General features: G+C 37.2%; 1 protein-coding gene across 2 annotated transcripts in view; it reads left to right on the top strand.

Annotated features, from left to right (window-relative positions):
• LOC123530069 (laminin subunit beta-1-like) overlaps positions 1–20,978 on the top strand; it is an 82,154-nt gene that overhangs the window by 56,153 nt on the left and 5,023 nt on the right. For both annotated transcript variants that reach the window (XM_045310760.2, XM_045310761.2), the window contains exons 15-30: positions 2,973–3,116; positions 3,468–3,696; positions 4,260–4,423; positions 5,483–5,707; positions 6,653–6,852; positions 7,536–7,632; positions 7,986–8,177; positions 8,380–8,560; positions 8,776–8,960; positions 10,954–11,189; positions 12,390–12,572; positions 13,232–13,408; positions 15,716–15,891; positions 16,468–16,609; positions 17,528–17,704; positions 20,806–20,962. In XM_045310760.2, the coding sequence (XP_045166695.2) occupies positions 2,973–3,116; positions 3,468–3,696; positions 4,260–4,423; positions 5,483–5,707; positions 6,653–6,852; positions 7,536–7,632; positions 7,986–8,177; positions 8,380–8,560; positions 8,776–8,960; positions 10,954–11,189; positions 12,390–12,572; positions 13,232–13,408; positions 15,716–15,891; positions 16,468–16,609; positions 17,528–17,704; positions 20,806–20,962 (2,865 nt within the window). The remainder of the gene's footprint in view (positions 1–2,972; positions 3,117–3,467; positions 3,697–4,259; positions 4,424–5,482; positions 5,708–6,652; positions 6,853–7,535; positions 7,633–7,985; positions 8,178–8,379; positions 8,561–8,775; positions 8,961–10,953; positions 11,190–12,389; positions 12,573–13,231; positions 13,409–15,715; positions 15,892–16,467; positions 16,610–17,527; positions 17,705–20,805; positions 20,963–20,978) is intronic.

Genomic DNA, 20,978 nt, shown 5'->3' on the forward strand with positions numbered 1-20,978 from the left:
AAATGGGTCATCTCGGGTCAAAAACTAGGTCACTAGGTCAAATCAAAGAAAAACCTTGTGTATGCGATAGAGACGGTATTTTTCAATTAATCTTCATGAATATTGGTCAGAATGATAACCTTGATGAAATCTAGGCCGAGTTCGAAAATGGGTCATCTCGGGTCAAAAACTAGGTCACTAGGTCAAATCAAAGAAAAACCTTGTGTATGCGATAGAGGCTGTATTTTTCAATTCTTCTTCATGAATATTGGTCAGAATGATAACCTTGATGAAATCTAGGCGGAGTTCGAAAATGGGTCATCTCGGGTCAAAAACTAGGTCACTAGGTCAAATCAAAGAAAAACCTTGTGTATGCGATAGAGGCTGACTTTTCCAATTGATCTTCATGAATTTTGGTCAGAATGATAACCTTGATGAAATCTAGGCTGAGTTCGAAAATGGGTCATCTCGGGTCAAAAACTAGGTCACTAGGTCAAATCAAAGAAAAACCTTGTGTATGCGATAGAGACGGTATTTTTCAATTGATCTTCATGAAATTTGGTCAGAATGATTACCTTGATGAAATCTAGGCCGAGTTCGAAAATGGGTCATCTGGGATCAAAAACTAGGTCACTAGGTCATATCACGTAAAAACCTTGTGTATGCGATAGAGGCTGTATTTTTCAATTGATCTTCATGAATTTTGGTCAGAATGATAACCTTGATGAAATTTAGACCAGATTCGAAAATGGGTCATCTAGGGTCAAAAACTAGGTCACTAGGTCAAATCAAAGAAAAACCTTGTGTATGCAATAGAGGCTGTATTTTTCAACTGATCTTCATGAAATTTAGCCAGAATGATTACCTTGGTAAAATCTAGGCGGAGTTCGAAAATGGGTCATCTGGGGTCAAAAACTAGGTCACTAGGTCAAATCGAAGAAAAACATTGTGTATGCAATAGAGGATGTATTTTTCAATTGATCTTCATGAAATTTGGTCAGAGTGATTGCCTTGATGAAATCTAGGTCGATTTTGAATATGGGTCATCTGAGGTCAAAAACTAGGTCACTAGGTCAAATTAAAGAAAAATCTTGTGTATGCGATAGAGACTGTTTTTTTCAATTGATTTTTATGAAATTTGGTCAGGTTGATTGCCTGAATGAAATCTAGGTCGCATTTGAATATAGGTCATCTGAGGTGAAAAACTAGGTCACTTGGTCAAATCAAAGAAAAAACTTCTGTATGTGATAGAGGCTGTATTTTTCAATTGATCTTCATGAATTTTGGTCAGAATGATTGCCTTGATAAAATCTAGGTCGAGTTTGAACATGGGTCATCTAGGGTCAAAAACTAGGTCATATCTAAGAAAATGCTTGTTTTATCGCAAGAGACCAATTTTTTGGTCCAATCTTAATGAAAATTGGTCAGAATATTTGTTTCCATGAAATCACTAGGTCAAACATGTTTTACACTGTTATGGAGTGTTTCTTAGGTGAGCGACCTAGGGCCATCTTGGCCCTCTTGTTTTGTTACTATACTATATACATAGACACAGTCTTGTGCGCACCATCTCTCCTCAACCCCTTGACACAATTTAATGAAACTTCACACAAGTGATCAGTACCAACAGTAGTTGTGCATGGGGCATGTTAGGTTCTTTTAGAAAAAAAATTTGCAGAGTTATGGGACTTTGTTTTTTTGTTACTATACTATATACATAGACACAATCTTGTGCGCACCATCTCTCCTTATCCCCTTGACACAATTTAATGAAACTTCACACAAGTGATCAGTAACAACAGTAGTTGTGCATGGGGCATGTTAGGTTCTTTCAGCGACAAAAATTGCAGAGTTATGGGACTTTGTTTCTTGTTAACATACTATGTACATACAGTCTGCATATGCAATCTTGTGCGTGCCTAATCTACCAAACCCTTACACACAATTTAATGAAACTTCACACAAGTGATCAGTACCAACCCTAGTTGTGCATGGTGCATGTTACATTCTTTTAGATAAATATTCTGCATAGTTATGGGACTTTGTTTTTTGTTACTATACTGTATACATACAGTCTATATACATACAGTCCACATAATTATGCAATCTTGTGTGCGTCAAATTGCAATATACTGTGTCAGTGCATGCGGGGGGTACATTCATCACCTTTAGTGATAGCTCTAGTTTACCATCACCATGTCCAGTTATAGGCAAGAGCACACAACTCCATCAAGAATTTTGGCTGAATTATGGCCCTTTTTGACTTAGAAATCTGGGTTAATATTTCGTACCAGTTCATATTTTGACAAAGTCTTTTGAGATAAAGCTTTGAAACTTTCCACACCTGTTTACCATCACCATATCCAGTTTTAGGCAAGAGTACATAACTCCGTCATGAATTGTGGCTGAATTATGGCCCTTTTTTACTTAGAAATCTTGGTTAAGTTTTCCGTACCAGTTCATATTTTTTGTAAAGTGTTTGACATATGGCTTTGAAACTTTTATCACTTGTTTAGTATAATAGTCTCTATCTGTGGGAAAGAGTACATAACTCTGTCATCTATTTTGGCTGAATATAAACTTTGAACACTTGTTTATCATTATGATTTCTATCTGTAGGCAAGAGTACATAACTATTTTGACTGAATTATGGCCCTTTTTGGACTTTGAAATTGGTTCATACATTGCCATTTAGTGCAAGACTTATCGAAATCAAAGAAATACAGGAACATTGTTTGTCTAATCTATTTATTTCTTTTGTCTGAATATCTGTGGAAATATTTTGACCCCATTCTTCAATCAATTCTTCGAATAGTCGAGCGCGCTGTCATCAGACAGCTCTTGTTTATATATCTACATACAAGCTTTTTATACATATTGTAATTTGACTGGTTTGTGTTTTTAATTTTTCTGTAACTGTGATTTGACTGGTTTGTGTTTTCATTTTTCTCAGACTGTGACTGTGATTTGATAATCATGTTAATTCTTTTCAGATTGTGACTGTGATTTAACTGGTTCCTTGAGTTTTGAATGTGACCCAGTTGGTGGGCAGTGTCAGTGTAAGCCACATGTGGTTGGTAGGCGATGTGACCAGTGTGCCCCTGGAACATTTGGCTTTGGTCCAAATGGATGCACACGTAAGTAGGAACTTGTGTCTTACGATAGTTTTTCAAAAAGTATATCAGTGTTAAAGAAAATGTCAGAAGGTTATACTTTATATAAACACAGAGAGTGTAATAATGCAAAAGTATTGGGTGTTTTTTGTGTAATTTACGAAATGTCTGATGTTTATGCTACTTTTGTCTTATGTTTGAAACAGTAAATAAAGGAAATGAGAAAATTTCATGTCTTGGATTTGGGCTTCAGATCTGTTAGATATATGAAGACTGAAAACATATGTTTCATGTTTTACTACTTGTGCACCTGGTAATATGGTAGAAATTTCAAAATTTTACAACTTGTTAAAAAAACACCTTTCTTTTTTACAGCTTGCAACTGTCATGCCATTGGATCTCGAGACAATTTCTGTGACATTGAGACTGGCCAGTGTTTGTGTATACCTAATGTCCACAGACGTATCTGTGAGGAATGCGAGCCTGGATACTATGGGTTCCCGTACTGTCGCCAATGTGAATGTAATGGTAACGCGGATATCTGTGACAACCTTACTGGACAGTGCGACTGTAGAGATAACACTACAGGTCACAACTGCGAAAGGTAAATTGTTTTCATAATTTTATGAGATTTGTCTCTCTGACTTAATTTGTTGATGGACTATTTTAGATGGTTTTGATACACAAATCTTAAAATTTCTAACATGATAGGAAAGCAATGTTTTGAGAAATTCTTTAGGAAGTGGTATGAAAGCAGGGGCATATTGTCACTTCAGCGGAAAAAAATGTGGATAACTGCTTTGATATAAAAAAAGGGACTTATCCACTGATTTCGCAAAGGTGACACTATGTTTGTTAATATGTTGATATCCTGTGCATTGTACCAGTTTGCAAGGGTATATGAGAGGGAACAGCCATGACGCAAGCAGTCTCTGAACATTTCATTGTGTTGAAGTTTGTACATGAGCATTGTTTATATGATATTATGTGTGTTTTCATATGAAAGATGTGTTACCTGTTTAAGACTACCCTTTATAAGCACATCTTTTCATTTGTTGCATAATTTTTAGGGATTTTAGAAGTGATAGCATAATTTATTATACCCAAGTATGAAATTAATTATTAGATGTACATGCTGCTTTGATATGCGACATGTGAATATTTCAGGTGCATAGATGGTTACTATGGTGATCCACGTATTGATTACCGTGTTCCTTGTAAAGCTTGTATGTGTCCAGGGGGACCAGACCACCCAGCCCAGCATGCAGACACCTGTTACTATGATCCTCGGCTAGAATATGTTGTATGCAACTGTGATATAGGTTACAGAGGTAAGAAATTACTTTTTATGCCCCCCTTCGAAGAAGGAGGGGTATATTGTTTTGCAGATGTTGGTCGGTTGCTATGTAGACCAATCCGTTTCCGGATGGTAACTCAAGAACGCTTGGGCCTAGGATCATGAAAGTTGATAGGGAGATTGGTCATAACCAGCAGATGACCCCTATTGATTTTTAGATCGGTAGGTCAAAGGTCAAGGTTACAGTGACCCTGAACATTTAAACGGTTTCTGGATGATAACTCAAGAATGTTTGAGCCTAGGATCATGAAAATTGATAGGGAGGTTGGTCATGACCAGCAGATGACCCCTATTGATTTTGAGATCACTAGGTCAAAGGTCACAGTGACAGGGAACAGTGAAACGGTTTCTGGATGATAACTCAAGAATGCTTTGGCCTAGGATCATGAAAGTTGACAGGGAGGTTGGTCATGACCAGCAGATGACCCCTATTGATTTTAAGGTCAGTAGGTCAAAGGTCAAGGTCACAGTGACCCTGAACATTTAAACAGTTTCTGGATGATAACTCAAGAATGTTTGGGCCTAGCATCATGAAAATAGGGAGGTTGGTCATGACCAGCAGATGACCCCTATTGATTTTGAGGTCAGTAGGTCAAAGGTCAAGGTCACGGTGACCTGGAACAGTTAAGTGGTTTCCGGACAATAACTGGAGAACGTTTGGGCCTAGGAACAGTAGAACTTTTATGTACAGTGACCAAATAATTTCTGTTCCTTGTGCAATTACTGAATGCATCAAGGGGGTGGGGGGCATTTCATGTTCTACGAGCTCTTGTTTTTTTTAAACTAACCTAGATTGTTATTGGACATTGTCTGTAGTTAAAAACTTATCTATTTTTTTCTAAAGTCAGAAAGTGTACATAGTCCCATTTCAACACAAAATATATGCAAAATATTATTCTGGAATATAATTCTTTTAAAAACTGATAAATTAATTATAATCTTTTTTTTAAACTCATGAGCACAAAAAAAGTAATTCAGTTTTTCCAAAACATTTAATTGTTCTGTAAGTGTTCATGAAAATTCTTCTCTACAGGACCAGACTGTGGCACATGTGATGACAATTACTTTGGCAACCCATCTGAGATAGGAGGTACCTGTGATACGTGTGACTGTAACGATAACATTGACCCAGACGATGTCGGCAACTGCGACGGAGAAACAGGCGAATGTCTCAAGTGTTTGTTCAACACAGAGGGTTTTAACTGTGAGAAGTGTATGCCAGGTTACTATGGTGACGCTCTCATTCAGAACTGTATCGGTAAGCTTCTGCATGTATGTTATAACCTTTGTCAATGATGGTGTCATAGAGTGAACACCCTTCTATAAAGGCAAGTTTTTACTTTCCGGTGAGATGAGATTCTTAGTTAATTCGAGCTATAACTTCTATACAACAAATATATTTTATTCTTTCTGTGGTTGGTTGCTCTTGAGAGTTGCTCTGTACTATAAGATAGCCAGTAGTAAGTAAACATTCTTGCACCCCCTAAAGCTTCCTTAGGATCCGAAGAATTACCTGTAGTTGCTGACCCAGCAAAAGAAACAATTTAGACAGAAAAACATGGTAACAAAGTGCTTTAGGACTGCTATGATAATTTGTATCTTGTTCTGATATATATTCTATGAGCTTGACTTTTACGTATAACTATTATAATATTAAAGTAATAGATGAAGAAATGTACTTTTGTTGACAAGATCACAACCTCCTTACCTCTGTTAATTGAAGCCCTTCTGGAGTTGTCATGCAAGAAAGCCATCTAGCTTGCTTGCAAAAAGTGGATTGTTCAACCCAAGATGCCCTTGACTGAAATACAGCCCAGAAAGAAACATTGGCTCCTTTTTGAATCTACTATATATGATTTTTAATGTGTAAATGCGGCTTAAAAGCCATCAAAACTAACTTGCAGTGTTCTGAAATTGATTTTAAGGTAGTTGACCCATAATTACAATCGGCAATTTCAGTTCATTTACATACTATGCATGTGCCATTTCAGAAGTATCCGCTTGTGAAATCGTGAAAAATAAGTTTCAGTTATGGCCGAAGGATGCCGAAATCGAGTATGGAGAATACGTAATCGTACGGGACTTGTCGATTTTCAGTAGGGGTCCATTACCTTAATTCTGCATGTAAGACGAACAAGCACATTTATCACAAATTGTACGTCAGAGATATGATAATACATTATTTACTGTATGTATTTTTCAGAGTGTATCTGTAACCCAATCGGAACAGATCCAAATGGTGGAGAGTGTGACCGCATCACTGGTCAGTGTCCCTGTCTCCCTAATGTGATTGGGCAGAAATGTGACATGTCTGCCCCCGGACATTACAACATGACCCCGGGTCGGGGTAGTGAGCCATGTAACTGTGACCCAGACGGAGCTTTTGGCATAGAATGTAATGAGGTATGTTGCATGGAAAAACATTACATTTTGTCTATTTCTGTCATTTCTTACACTGTAGAAAAGGTAAGAATATCTTCGGAATCTATAGCTTGAAAATGTATTTTGTGGCATAATGCCAGGTGATGTAGTGTTTCTGATGATTTAATAAAAACTTACTGGCATTTCACAGCTATCAGTTTTATAAAGTAAGATTTTATTTTAAAAGAAATGTTGTTAAAACTTTTGAGACCTTATTTATATAGGCTTTTAATAAACATGTAAAAACAGTATTAATGGAATCAACATGCCGACACTTCTTGCTGACAAAAACTGGACTTCCAGTGATTGTATTAAAGATGTGTAGAAGAGGAAGCCATCCAGCTGGCTTGTTGAAGTCTGCGGTTCTACCCAGGTTGCAGGCCCACACTAAGTAATGTTCGGAGGGACACCATGGGTCCTCTTCCATTATGAAAGCTGGAAAGTTGCCATATGACCTATAATTGTGTCCACATGACAAACAAACTGAAAGATGTGATACTGTATTGCATCTCTGCTTACCCCATTGTTCACATGTTAGTACCGAATACTTGGATCTTGTAATTTTTATTTTCCACAACTACAGGGTATGTACATTCTGATAAACTATTATCAAATGATACAATGAAATGTTACAGTTACCTCACTAGTGCACGTTATATTTCTAGCTGACTGGTCAGTGTGACTGTAAACCAGACCGAGGAGGACGTACCTGTAGTGAATGCCGTGACTTGTATTGGGGAGATCCAAATGAAGAGTGCTATGGTAAGTTTTGTATATTTTATAAAATGTATGAAGGTTTTATTGTTTCAATATCTAAAAATTCACATCACAGAAAATCGTGTTGGCAGTATATGTATAAACATATGGAGTCAGCTTGTTGTGTTAGTAGGTTGAGCATATCTTCACAATAATAGGAATCTAGTGGTTGTGAGTTTGTTCCACTTCAATAAATTAAGCCTTGACAAGGCTTGAAAGGGACATGCTTCAGTTGTACCTCAAAATTTCTTAAGATAGGTCCTTGGTTTTAAATGGATTTAATTAAATCTTAAGGCAAGTTGTTTTGAAGATTGTAGCTGGTACTGCTTCTCTGACATTTGATGTTTATTTCATTTCAGCTTGTGATTGTGACAATCAGGGGTCAGCCACACAGCAGTGTGATCGTCGTACTGGACAGTGTGTATGTCTGCTCGGTATCAGCGGCTACAAGTGTGACCGATGTGACAGAGGTACCACGGGAGAACTACCCAATTGTGTACCTTGTGGAGACTGCTTCGATAACTGGGACAGAATCATTAGAGATCTTAGAGGTATGTACAAATTGAATCAGTGCACATAGTACTAACAATTGTGTGATAAAATATTGTCTTTGTTAACAGCTGGTCTCTCAAGAGGTTTGATAATGTGACTTGCATGAGAAGAAATGTGACAGCTTGAAAGCCAGTTCTTTAGTTACAAAAAAAAAACACATTTACTTGAAATGTACTAATTTGTTTTATGTGCTTTATATAGGTCAGACAGAAGTATTGATTGAGCAGGGCAGAAATATTCAGATAGAGGGCGCCGCTGGTGCCTTCGACAAGGAGTTCCGAGTAATGGAAGATAATCTTGCAGAGATCAAGAGAATCATTGAAAATGCTGGTGTTTCCTCGTATGATGTGGAGGAACTTGAAAATATGCTCAAACAAATCAGGTAGACACTTTAATCTGTTTGGATCAAGATTGATTTTCAGTTGTATCATTTCGTAGTGTAATTGAAATTCAGTAAAATTCAAGATGGCTTTATTTTCAATAATGTTCATGTCCAAATATATACTATTTGCTGGTTGCATTTTCTCACAAGAAAGAAAGGAATTCCTACAATTATTCCTTTTCTGAATTTTTCATAACACACTTTACTGTTCATAGGGAGAATATTACTGACAATGTAGAAAATTTGAACACTATGGATGAAGAGTTACAGACGACAATGGGACGCATCCAGGCAGGCAACAATCGTATCGCAGCTCTGCAGCTCGGAGTAAAGGATCTCAACACTAAAGCTCAACAGCTGAGGAGAAACGCCAGCGATATACAGGCTCAAGATGTTGAGGGTTAGTGTGATATGATGTATACTTAAGTTTATCTGTAGTCACCACTGATATTTCATATGACCACGGGTACACCCGTATGGGTGACCGCTGAATAATGTAGTAGTTTTAGTTGACGGATATTACTAGGATTCTAAAGTTGAAATTCTCCAAGAGCTTTAGCTTGCTAGGTATGAAGCACCCATACACTGTACTCTTATCCGGGGAAAAAAAATATGGAGGAAAGGTGACTCAAACCAATGATCCATGGTTTTGTAGTCCGGTATCTTACCACTAGACTACTGCATCAACTCCGATGATATAATGCTATATCAGCGTTCGAGACTAACTTTTTTGCCAGGTATCCTGAAGGAATACCTGCTGGGAAATTTAGGAATCCCTGCTGAAAATTAGGAGTCCCTGATAACAAAATGTGGTAAGAACATGAAAAAACTAAAATCTAACAAACACAACTGTTTACAGTACTACATGTATTTTATTTCCACTTTATTTCCATTTTACATCAATGACAACAATAGCTTGTATGACTTTTGCTGTAAAAGAATAATGTCATTTCTGTCCAAGTCCTCTTCCCCCTCATCTTCACTACCATCGCACTCCTCTGCCATTTGTTGTAGTTCGTCTAAATGTATGCCGCCTAGTTCATTCCCCCTTATAACCCCCTTATTTGTAATCATTTTTTTGATATAAAAAAAAATTCCGAAAAGTCTCCCTCAAATAAAAAAAATTCAAAAAAAAAAAATGTTCCGACCTACCTACCCTAATTTTTTCAGCATGTTACCAGATACAAAGATTTTTTAGGCCTTATTAATGCAACTCCCACAGACTTTATCTAAAACTAGTACATTGGTCATAACAGATTTTCTTAAACATTTCATATTTTAGTTGTTTTATTTTGCACATTGCCTAAAAGTGGGTGGGGTTTAGTGTTTGCATGCTTTTATTATCAGCACATTCTTCTAAATAAGAGCTGCTTTGGCAACAGTGATCATATTTTTCGTAAATGCAGACGTTTTATTGGCTTTTTATTTTAGTTTGTACTTGAAAAATCTTGTAAGAAATGTTCGAAAATGTCGGTCTAGAAAACGAGTGACAAATACGAAAAACAAAAGTAACAGTTAAAGTTCTTGAAAAGATAACTGTTTTAACTTTATTTTCTCATCATACCACGTATAATTTCTGCTTATTTAATTTGTTTTGCCCAAACAAAGCCTCGGCAATTATGATAATAAATTTGTTATAGACCGTAACGGCCGACCGGCTCATGTAATCGTATCGAGCACACAAAATAATGGTACAAACACGATAATCTAAGGCTGCATTGTTTATCAATTAACTTGTAAACATTGATCAATAAACACCTTTGATAATGACAAGGCAAATTGTACTAAATACAAACCGCGAGATAAGCACGTGTCATTTGGCGCGTGGCGTGACTGACATCTGTCGGTAGCTAATTAACATACGACGCTCCGCCTACTGTCATATTTCCGCTTGTGCCGGCGAACAATATTGAAATTCACTGGGATTTTGATTGACAGGGGGCAGAACTATCGAACTTGGAACGCATCTAAGTAAATTTCTGCGAGTCAAGCCGACGCACGTGCCGTAATTTATGCGGGTAAAATACGAGTTTTTCTCGATTTTCGCGGGTCAAAACCCGGGAGCTCGGGTCAACTGAATGCCCTAGCAAAAGACCGATGTTTGAGCGAACAAGACTGGGGAATTTCATTGTTTAGAATCATATTTTATCTGAAAATCAAGAGTCCCGACGGAACACCGAAATTGTGAACTTTAGGATCCCTTGCGGATTTTTGGTGTCCTTGGGATCCCGGGACACCGTTAGTGTCGAACGCTGTATATCACTGTAGTTGTCTTGTTGCCCTCTCAAAAAATAGATGCGATCTATCAGCTTTTTGAAACTGCTCGAGTTTTTTCCATTTTCTCCCATCTAGGAGACATAAATCATGAAAATATTTATATTTGCCCAATGCAGGTGCCTTTAATATCACAAAAGAGGCCGAGCGAAGATCCCAGGAGGCCCAGATGATGGTAGATGGAACTAATAAATATCTACAAGACTCTCAAGATGTTAGAGAGAGAGTTGAAAGGATGCTCGAAACCAACATGGAAGATTTTAACAAAAGTTTGGAAGACAACCAAAATGCCTTGAAGGAACTAGATATGGATGTAATGGAACTCAGTGGCAAAATCACAGATATTAATACCATGGTTAGTTTACCTTATCTTCGTAAAAATTTCATCAGAATGATTGTGTCTTTGAAATCTAGGTCATTTTAAAAACTGGGTTACCTGAAGTATTAAACTAGGTCAAAACCCGCCCGCTTAGCTCAGTAGGTAAGAGCGTTGGTCTACGGATTGCGGGGTCATGAGTTCGATCCTCGGACGGGGCGTATGTTCTCCGTGACTATTTGATAAACAACATTGTGTCTGAAATCATTAGTCCTCCACCTCTTGATTCATGTGGGGAAGTTGGCAGTTACTTGCGGAGAACAGGTTTGTACTGGTACAGAATCCAGGAACACTGGTTAGGTTAACTGCCCGCCGTTACATGACTGAAATACTGTTGAAAAACGGCGTTAAACCCAAAACAAACAAACAAAAACTAGGTCAAATTTTAAAAAATACCAAAATTTTGTTAACAAATCTTTTTGCTGAGAAAACTGGCTCAAACTCAAAATGATTTCACAGATATTTTCCTTGCAAGCCCGTCTACAAAATTGGTCAAGCTATCTTAGGTCGAGCGATCTAGAGCTATTGTGGCCCTCTAGAATCTAAATTAGCATAGAATGTAATGAAACTTGGCAGGAGTGCTAATTTTATACAATTAGGGAGATTTGAATATTTGCCGCTCTTAAAATCTAAATATCAGACTTAATGTTGATGAATAAGGACCCTACGTTAAAACTTAGAATCTTTCCAGTCTTTAAAAACTGGGAAGTCATATGGTATGGCCTAACATTAAAAATATTGTGAGTACCTCACATTAAAGATGAAAAATGTTAAGATCTCTTTTTCAATTTTGTTTGTTGTTTACTTAATTTCATTTCTTCAACATGGTGAAGTATATTGCCTAGAGAAGTACACGAGAGCTTCCTCTACTATTGAAAATAGTAAGTCGGTATATGACTGATTTGTGCTGGTGTGACTTTCAGCCCAACCAAAGATATTTTTTGCAGTTTTTATTTGTCACAAAGAGTAGAAAGGGACTGAACCCTTTATTAAGGAAAAATAGCTCGGTATTTGGGCAAAAATGAATAAAACTTGTGATGTAGTCAGTAAATAGTGGAAAACTAGTTGATTTGAAAGCAATTATGTGAGTGGAAGCCATGTGTATAAGACCTCCTGCTGTATAAGAAAAAAAAGGCCATGTTTAATGCTGTATGTATTGTATATGTATACACATTGAAGGTGTGTGATGGTACTGGAGATCCCTGTGACGATGTCTGTGGTGGTGGTGGGTGTGGGGTGTGCGGAGGACCTAGCTGTGAGAAGGGGGCTGTTACCAAGGCTGACAATGCCCTTGACCTTGCAATGAAAGCAGAAGCCTTACTAAAGGTCAAAGAAGAGAATGCCCAAGGATTACATGCCAATGTGAGTACTAGTAATTATTCATTATTCTGTACCTATTTTTATATGATTGTGTTATGACAAAGGTTTTATAAAGTTTTTGTTGGCAAAGCTCTAATTCAGAGTCAAGCACTGAGAAAAGTCGAGCGTGGTGTCTTACAGACAGCTCTTATAATTTCTAAACTATCTTAAAAATGCCAAATCAAGAAAAAAAGGCCGGGAATTGAACCCGGACCGCCACAGAAATAATTTTTCCGCTGTCGTTACCAATGATGCTATGGAGGATTTTGTGTTCAGTGAGCATTAAATTTATAATTAAGGCAGTTTACCTCCAGTAAAGCGTTACAAATGCTTTTCGTTTTTTACTGAAAAAATAGTAAAAACAACTAATTCTCATGTGTTTCTGTAACATATAGTCTGTCAGTATTTAAGTTTTAAAGCATTCTTAAGAAATATAGCATTAATTTCCAGATTTCTAACAAAAAATTTTTTAATTTGTTATCGTGCGATCGGGAGACCAGTGCCTTTAAGCTCTTTGATTAAATGAAAAGACAAGAAGTATTTTTAAAAATTACATTTCATGCCTCCCGAAAAATAAAGATCTTACAATTCACAGTACTCGGGGTAGAGGTAGATATATTATTTATTGTTTAGATGATGTATTTTGAATTATCGCTATTCAGGTAACTGCTGCCCATGACTTGTCCCAGATGGCAAAGGCAGAAGCACAGATGGCATTTGACGAGGCCGCTAAAGCTCGCAGTGTATCCGAGGATACAAGGACAAACCTAGAGCAACTTCTGAATGAGATAAGAGATTTCCTGAGGACTGAGGGAGCTACACCTCAACAAATTGAACTGGTACTTTATATTTATATAATAAGTTAGACTATATTATATTATTTGGGAATAAAGCATTTGTTGTTTAATCATTTTTAGCTCGACTATTCGAAGAATAGTCTAGCTATTCTACTCACCCTGGCGTCGGCGTCGGCGTCACACCTTGGTTAAGTTTTTGCATGCAAGTACATACAGCTATCATTTAAAGGCATATAGCTTTGAAACTTATTTATTCTTTTTCTAGGTCAATTACCAACCTCACTGGGTCAAGTTCCATAACTCTAACATGTATTTTGAGCAAATTATGCCCCCTTTTGGACTTAGAAAATTTTGGTTAAAGTTTTACATGCAAGTTACTATCTCCAAAACTAATGCAGATATGGAATTGAAACTTCACATGTGTCTTCGGGGTTATAAAACTAGTTGATAGCACCAAGTCCCATAACTCTGACCTTCATTTTGGCCAAATTATGCCCCCTTTTGGACTTAGAAAATTCTGGTTAAAGTTTTGCGTGCAAGTACATACAGCTATTACTAAAAGGCATATAGATTTGAAACTTATTTTTTCTTTTCCTAGATCAATTACCTACCTCACTGGGTCAAGTCCCATAACTCTGACATGTATTTTGGGCAAATTATGTCCCCTTTTGGACTTAGAAAATCCTGGTTAAAGTTTTACATGCAAGTTACTATCTCCAAAACTAATACAGATATTAAATTGAAACTTCACGTGTCTTCGGGGTTATAAAACTAGTTGATAGAATCAAGTCCCATAACTCTGACATGTATTTTGGGCAAATTATGCCCCCTTTTGGACTTAGAAAATTCTGGTTAAAGTTTTGCGTGCAAGTACATACAGCTATTACCAAAAGGCGTATAGCTTTGAATCTTATTTATTCCTTTTCTAGGTCAACTACCAGCCTCACTAGGCCAAGTCCCATAACTCTGACATGTATTTTGGGCAAATTATGCCCCCTTTTGGACTTAGAAAATCCTGGTTAAAGTTTACATGCAAGTTACTATCTCCAAAACTAATGCAGATATTGAATTGAAACCTAACATGTTTCTTTGGGGTTATAAAACTAGTTGATAGCATCAAGTCCCATAACTCTGATATGTATTTTGGTCAAATTATGTCCCCTTTCGAACTTAAAACTCTTTTGATATTTAACATTTTGGGTAATAATTTCCTGCTTCTGTGACAATATTTCGAATAGTCGAGCTTGGCTGTCTTACGGACAGCTCTTGTTAATAGTTTATTAAGAAATGTATGATTTTTCCTTCATATTTCTATCTTTATTAAAAAATATTTAGATTTTGTAAGCTTCTTTTGTCAGAATTTTACACTAATTGGTTGTTGTTGTTTTTTCTTGATGTAATGTCTCTGCTGTTCTCATTGGTATGTCAGTATCATTGCTGTCCTGAGTATTTCTGTATTTTTTGTACATTATTTCCAGATAATGTATATTAATATATCTGAAAGCAACACAGTATATCCAATATCAGTTTTCATCTAGTCCCAGCAGCTAGGATTTTAAAGATCAAATTTAGGGTTTTCTGAGTTTTTACTTTGAGCAGGGTGAAAGTTCATGATTGAACTAAAGATTTTAGGTCCATACTATATGAGCCGTGTCATGAGAAAACCAACATAATGGCTTTGCGACCAGCATGGATCCAGACCAGCCTGCGCCCTGCGCATCCGCGCACTCTGGTCAGGATCCATGCTGTTCGCTAACAGTTTCTCTAATTGCAGTAGGCTTTAAAAGCGAACAGCATGGATCCTGACCAGACTGTGCAGATGCGCAGGCTGGTCTGGATCCATGCTGGTGGCAAAGCCATTATGTTGGTTTTCTCATGGCACGGGTCATATAATCTTCTCCACTGCTCCATTGTGGAAATTTTTCAAGTTCTTGAAAAGAATATGGTAGCAATACAAAGAAATATAAACAATATTATGTAGAGGAATTTGTCATTTACAAAGAAAGATTTAGTAAGAAGTGATTAGAAGTCCAGAAACTTCTTTAGGTTTTCATTTGGTTAATTTTTGTTTATTATTGAAAGCTATATAAAAAGGGGAATTTTTAGAAATGTGACTTTGTTAGCCAATCACCAGTTCTTATTTCACAGTCTCTCTCACACACACACACACACACCACACCCACTATTGGTTAGTTTGAAATATCTAAGATACATCATGTGATACTGACCAGAGTTTTATGACTTATATACACATTAATGTTAAGATCTGTAGTATAACAATGTACGTGTCAAGACACTAAATTGACCACTATGACATAAATGTACAGAATAAATTTCTTTCAATTTCAGATGGCACAAGAAGTGCTAGCAATGAGTATCTCCCTGAAACCCAATCAGATTATCCAGTTAGCCAATGAGATCAACAACACGATTCAGGGATTACAGAATATAGAGGATATACTCGATGATACACGTGATAATCTTACTCTCGCTCAGCAACTCAAGGAACGAGCGGATAATGCATCGTAAGACTTTATATAATTATTGCATTTTTTCATGTGAAGATTGTTGTTTCTTTGTGGAAATCTTGAGAAAAAAACAAATAAAAATGTGCAGAAGAAAATAGTTTGTACTGATAAAGACAGCAGATGACTGTGTAGGCCAAAAACCATAACTCTGATATGCATTTTGTCAAAATTATGGCCCTTTTTGTACTTAGAAAATTTGGGTTTCTTGGTTAATTTTTTTGTTTAGGTCCACCTTTTCTCAAAAACTGTTAGAGCTACAGCTTTGAAACTTTGCACACTTATTTATCATCATTAGATGACTAGTTAGGCCTAGAACCATAACTCTTACCTGCATTTTGTCAAAATTTTTGCCCTTTTTGTACTTAGAAATTCTGAACTGTAACTCATTTCTTACATACTATCTAGCACTTGCAGACGAGCAGTGGCACCCGTAGGCGGTGCTCTGGTTAAAATGTTGGAGGGGAAAAATTTACGCTTGTCTTGATGCAAGCAAGTTGCTACATGAGCAACTGTACAACTAAGGATAAAACTAATGAAAATGGACTATTGAAAGCTTGACATTCTTGTTTGCAGGAAGTCAGCGGCAGCTATATTGGACACGGCTCAGGGAGTGTTGAAAGCACTGAATGGATCGAGAGAGGCCCAGAACAAAGCAAGACAGGCTATAGACAAGGCAGACACGGATATCAATAATGCTCAGACAGACCTTACACAGGTAAAGAGTTCAAGTGTTGTAGATTACTTTGGTCCTCCGTGGCGGAGTGGTTAAGATCGCTGACTTCAATTCACTTTCCCCTCAGCAATGTGGTTTTGAGCCTCACTCGGGGCATGGATTTCTTCATGTGAAACTGGTTACGGAAGGTTGGTGGTTCTACCCAGGGGCCTGCCCATGATGAAACAATGCTCAGAGGGGCACCTGGGGTCTTCTTCCGCCATCAAAACTGGAAAGTCGCATCCAGTTTTTTTAACAACGCAGTCATGTCTTACAGGATGCTACAAACCACAAAATGTCAAAGTTTTACTTAGAATTAGTATTGAGTACCGTAAATACTTTGGTTGTAAAATAAAGTTCAAGATTTAATGTAGTGAGTTTATGGTAAAGTTAGAGTAAAATGTAATGATAACCCAAGTAGAGTAAACAACAATTCGCAATGTTTTGGACATGCTTAAAGTATGAATTGGACACTTTCCACATTTAACACAAGAACAACCAGTCGATTGCTGGAATATTTATACCTGTCTGCAGACTCGGATTTTATTCAAGATGAACTTTTATTAAAGGTATAGATGTACACTTGTCCAGCAAGTAGCCTTGTAACTATTTCTTGCCACACTTTGTAATTTTTGTTGCCACACTATGTAATTTTTGTTGCCAGACTTTGTAATTCTTGTTGCCAAACTGTATCATTAGCTCCACTAATTAGGGGTGCTACTTTACTCGCCAACGTCCATGCGGGCTGATCGTGGTCTGCACTTTTCGCTATTCAGTCAGTAAATTTTCAGTGAACACTCCTTCGAATGATAAACTGTATTGCCCAAATTGAATGATGGACCAGTCCGTTTTAGAAACCTAGCAGGGTAAAGGTTAATTTACTGATTGACATTGAAGTCTGTTTCAATTATCCAATTTCAGATTGAGTCGGAGACTGCAGCTGCCGAAGATAAGTCCACGGAGACGTCGGATAAGGTTGACAAGCTTAAAACAAACCTCGAGGACCTGCAAAGTAAAATTAACGAGAATGAGTTCAGAGTTCAGAATGCTGAACAATTAGCTAATGATGCTGAAGACCTGGCCAAAAAAGCTGAAAAGGTGTGTTCTGTTTTCATATGTCTGGATAAATCAGTCTCTCTGGCAACCATTTCAAATTCGGCTTAAACTTTTAAACAAACTTGGGCCAAGCTAACAGCATGTTAAATTTTGTTTCAAAATATATATGTCTTTGTGGGAAACACTATAGTATGATGTTTAAATTTTACTTTCAGGATGTTTTAAGAGTTCATAGTCCTTAACACATACATTCTTTTTAGCTCACCTGTCACATAGTGACAAGGTGAGCTTTTGTGATCACTCTTCGTCCGTCGTGTGTCCGTGCGTCCGTCCATGCGTCCGTCCGTCAACAATTTCTTGTCTGCATGATACTGGTTTCATTTATGATTTTATTTTAACCAAACTTGCACACAACTTGTATCACCATAAGATCTCGGTTCTTTTCTTGAACTGGCCAGATCCCATTATGGGTTCCAGAGTTATGGCCCCTGAAAGGGCCAAAATTAGCTATTTTGACCTTGTCTGCACAATAGCAGCTTTATTTATGATTTGATTTTTACCAAACTGGCACACAACTTGTATCACCATAAGATCTTGGTTCCTTTCTTGAACTGGCCAGATTCCATTATGGGTTCCAGAGTTATGGCCCCTGAAAGGGCCAAAATTAGCTATTTTGACCTTGTCTGCACAATAGCAGCTTCATTTATGATTTTATTTTAACCAAACTGGCACACAACTTGTATCACTATAAGATCTTGGTTCCTTTCTTGAACTGGCCAGATTCCATTATGGGTTCAAGAGTTATGGCCCCTGAAAGGGCCAGAATTAGCTATTTTGACCTTGTCTGCACAATAGCAGCTTCATTTATTATTTGAATTTAACCAAACTTGCACACAACTTGTATCACCATAAGATCTCGGTTCCTTTCTTGAACTGGCCAGATCCCATTATGGGTTTCAGAGTTTTGGCCCCTGAAAGGGCCAAAATTAGCTATTTTGACCTTGTCTGCACAATAGCAGCTTTATTTATGATTTGATTTTTACCAAACTTGCACACAACTTGTATCACCATAAGATCTTGGTTCCTTTCTTGAACTGGCCAGATTCCATTATGGGTTCCAGAGTTATGGCCCCTGAAAGGGCCAAAGTTAGCTATTTTGATCTTGTCTGCACAATAGCAGCTTCATTTATGATTTTATTTTAACCAAACTTGCACACAACTTGTATCACTATAAGATCTTGGTTCCTTTCTTGAACTGGCGAGATTTCATTATGGGTTCCAGAGTTATGGCCCCTGAAAGGGCCAGAATTAGCTATTTTCACCTTGTCTGCACAATAGCAGCTTCATTTATAATTTGAATTTAATCAAACTTGCACAAAACTTGTGTCGCCATAAGATCTCAGTTCCTTTGTTGAACCGGCCAGATCCCTTAATGGGTTTCAGAGTTATGGCCCCTGAAAGGGCCAAACTTAGCTATTTTGATCTTGTCTGCACAATAGCAGCTTCATTTATGATTTGATTTTAACCAAACTTGCACACAACTTGTATCACCACAATATCTTGGTTCCTTTCTTGAACTGGCCAGATTCCTTCATGGGTTCCAGAGTTATTGCCCCCTAAAGGTCAAAAATTGGCTATTTTGGCTTTTGCAGCCATATAGAGACTTCATTTATGGTTTTATTTAATACAATCTTCCAAAATATCTTCAACAACAATAAATCTTGGATTCCATGACAAATTAGATCCAATCGTAGGTTCCAGAGTTATTTTATATCTGATTACCTCCCCTGATTGTAATCAAAATGGATTTATATCAGTAAGGACTTATAGGACTTATTTGAAATTTCATTATTGTCATTAGTTGGACTGAGCCAATCAGGGTAGATAACTATGGACTGATTTTATGTCAAATTACCTCCCTTTATTTCAAATTAAAATGGGTATATCTCCGTAACTAATGAATATACTGATCTGAAATTTAATTTATGTCAACAGATTTATTTGGCAGATCCTTCTTTTGTTCACTTACAATAATTTTCTTTTTAATTACTTCCATTTTACATTACTATAAATAGCTTATTTTGAGTAACTTTTTTTTATTGGCTGTAGAGAAAAACCGAGACCACTTTTCTTTGGTACAACATGGATGGTACCTCCAATTTTTAGGTGTATTTTGACATATTTGTACCTTTTAAGATTTTTTTTTTCTTTTTGGTTAAATTTCTTCCCTTTGTTGTTCCTGTCCTTTGGACTTAGATATTTTTTCTGAGGACCTTCTTGTCCTCAAGTGCAATGATAACAGGTGAGCGATATAGGGCCATCATGGCCCTCTTGTTTCTTAGTTTCGAAAATGTCGGAATATAACCAAAAAAAAATTACCGACTTAGTTTAATCACCTGTTAAGTTTATAACAACTGGGTCCAGGTCTGTTATTATTCTGCTTGGTTGCATTCTATGCTTGCAGAGGATCTTCTTATGGATTTTATTAAGTAACACAACAGCAGTGCTGTGCTGTGTGGGAGCTGTAAAAAGTCTCCCTGTACTTGGATTCAATGTTTATTTTCTGGTCCTTTCAGTCCATTCAGTATCTCTGTAACAGAATTCCACTTACCCAGTTATTTTGCTTGGTTACATTCAGTGCTTGCAGAGGATCTTTTTACAGATTTTATTTACGTTATCAAGGTTTCCAGGAAATACATCCGGGGTTTTACTTGTACAAATACAGCTGGAAAACCTAGATAGGACCATAGTTGCAAGCATGACTTTAGTTAAATACAGATTTCTACTTACAATAATCTATAGGGCTGAAAATGATTGTGGACCTCTTAGATGAATTTGCTGACTGAATCACCCACTCCTTATGGTTATGGGTTTGTGTCCTTCGATGTATGGTCAGCTTCATTTATGAGGAAGTAATCCAACTGGCTAGCAATAGGTCAGAGATTCTGCCCAGGTGCCAGTTGATGTCGCCGTCTGAAATGATGTCTGTAGGAACACTTGGTGGTCATCCTCCACATTTAAAGCTGGAAATTTGTATTATGATAACTTAAACCATCTCGGAGTGACTTAAAACTCAGTAAATGAAAAAATAGACAAGTAGTAAGGATACTGTTGTAATAGTTGTTATGTTGACTCTGTTTCAGGATGCCAATGACCTGGAAGACAGATACCCAGATGTACTCAACAGGTTGAATGATAAATATAACTCTACAGCAGATGCCAAGGGTAGGGTTGAGAAATTACGAGACAGGGCTAATAAACTGGCTACAGATACCACAGCTAAACTACAAAAACTGCAAAGTAAGCTGGGGTTTTT

Source organism: Mercenaria mercenaria, chromosome 13, assembly GCF_021730395.1.
Source record: "Mercenaria mercenaria strain notata chromosome 13, MADL_Memer_1, whole genome shotgun sequence".
Taxonomy (NCBI): domain Eukaryota; kingdom Metazoa; phylum Mollusca; class Bivalvia; order Venerida; family Veneridae; genus Mercenaria; species Mercenaria mercenaria.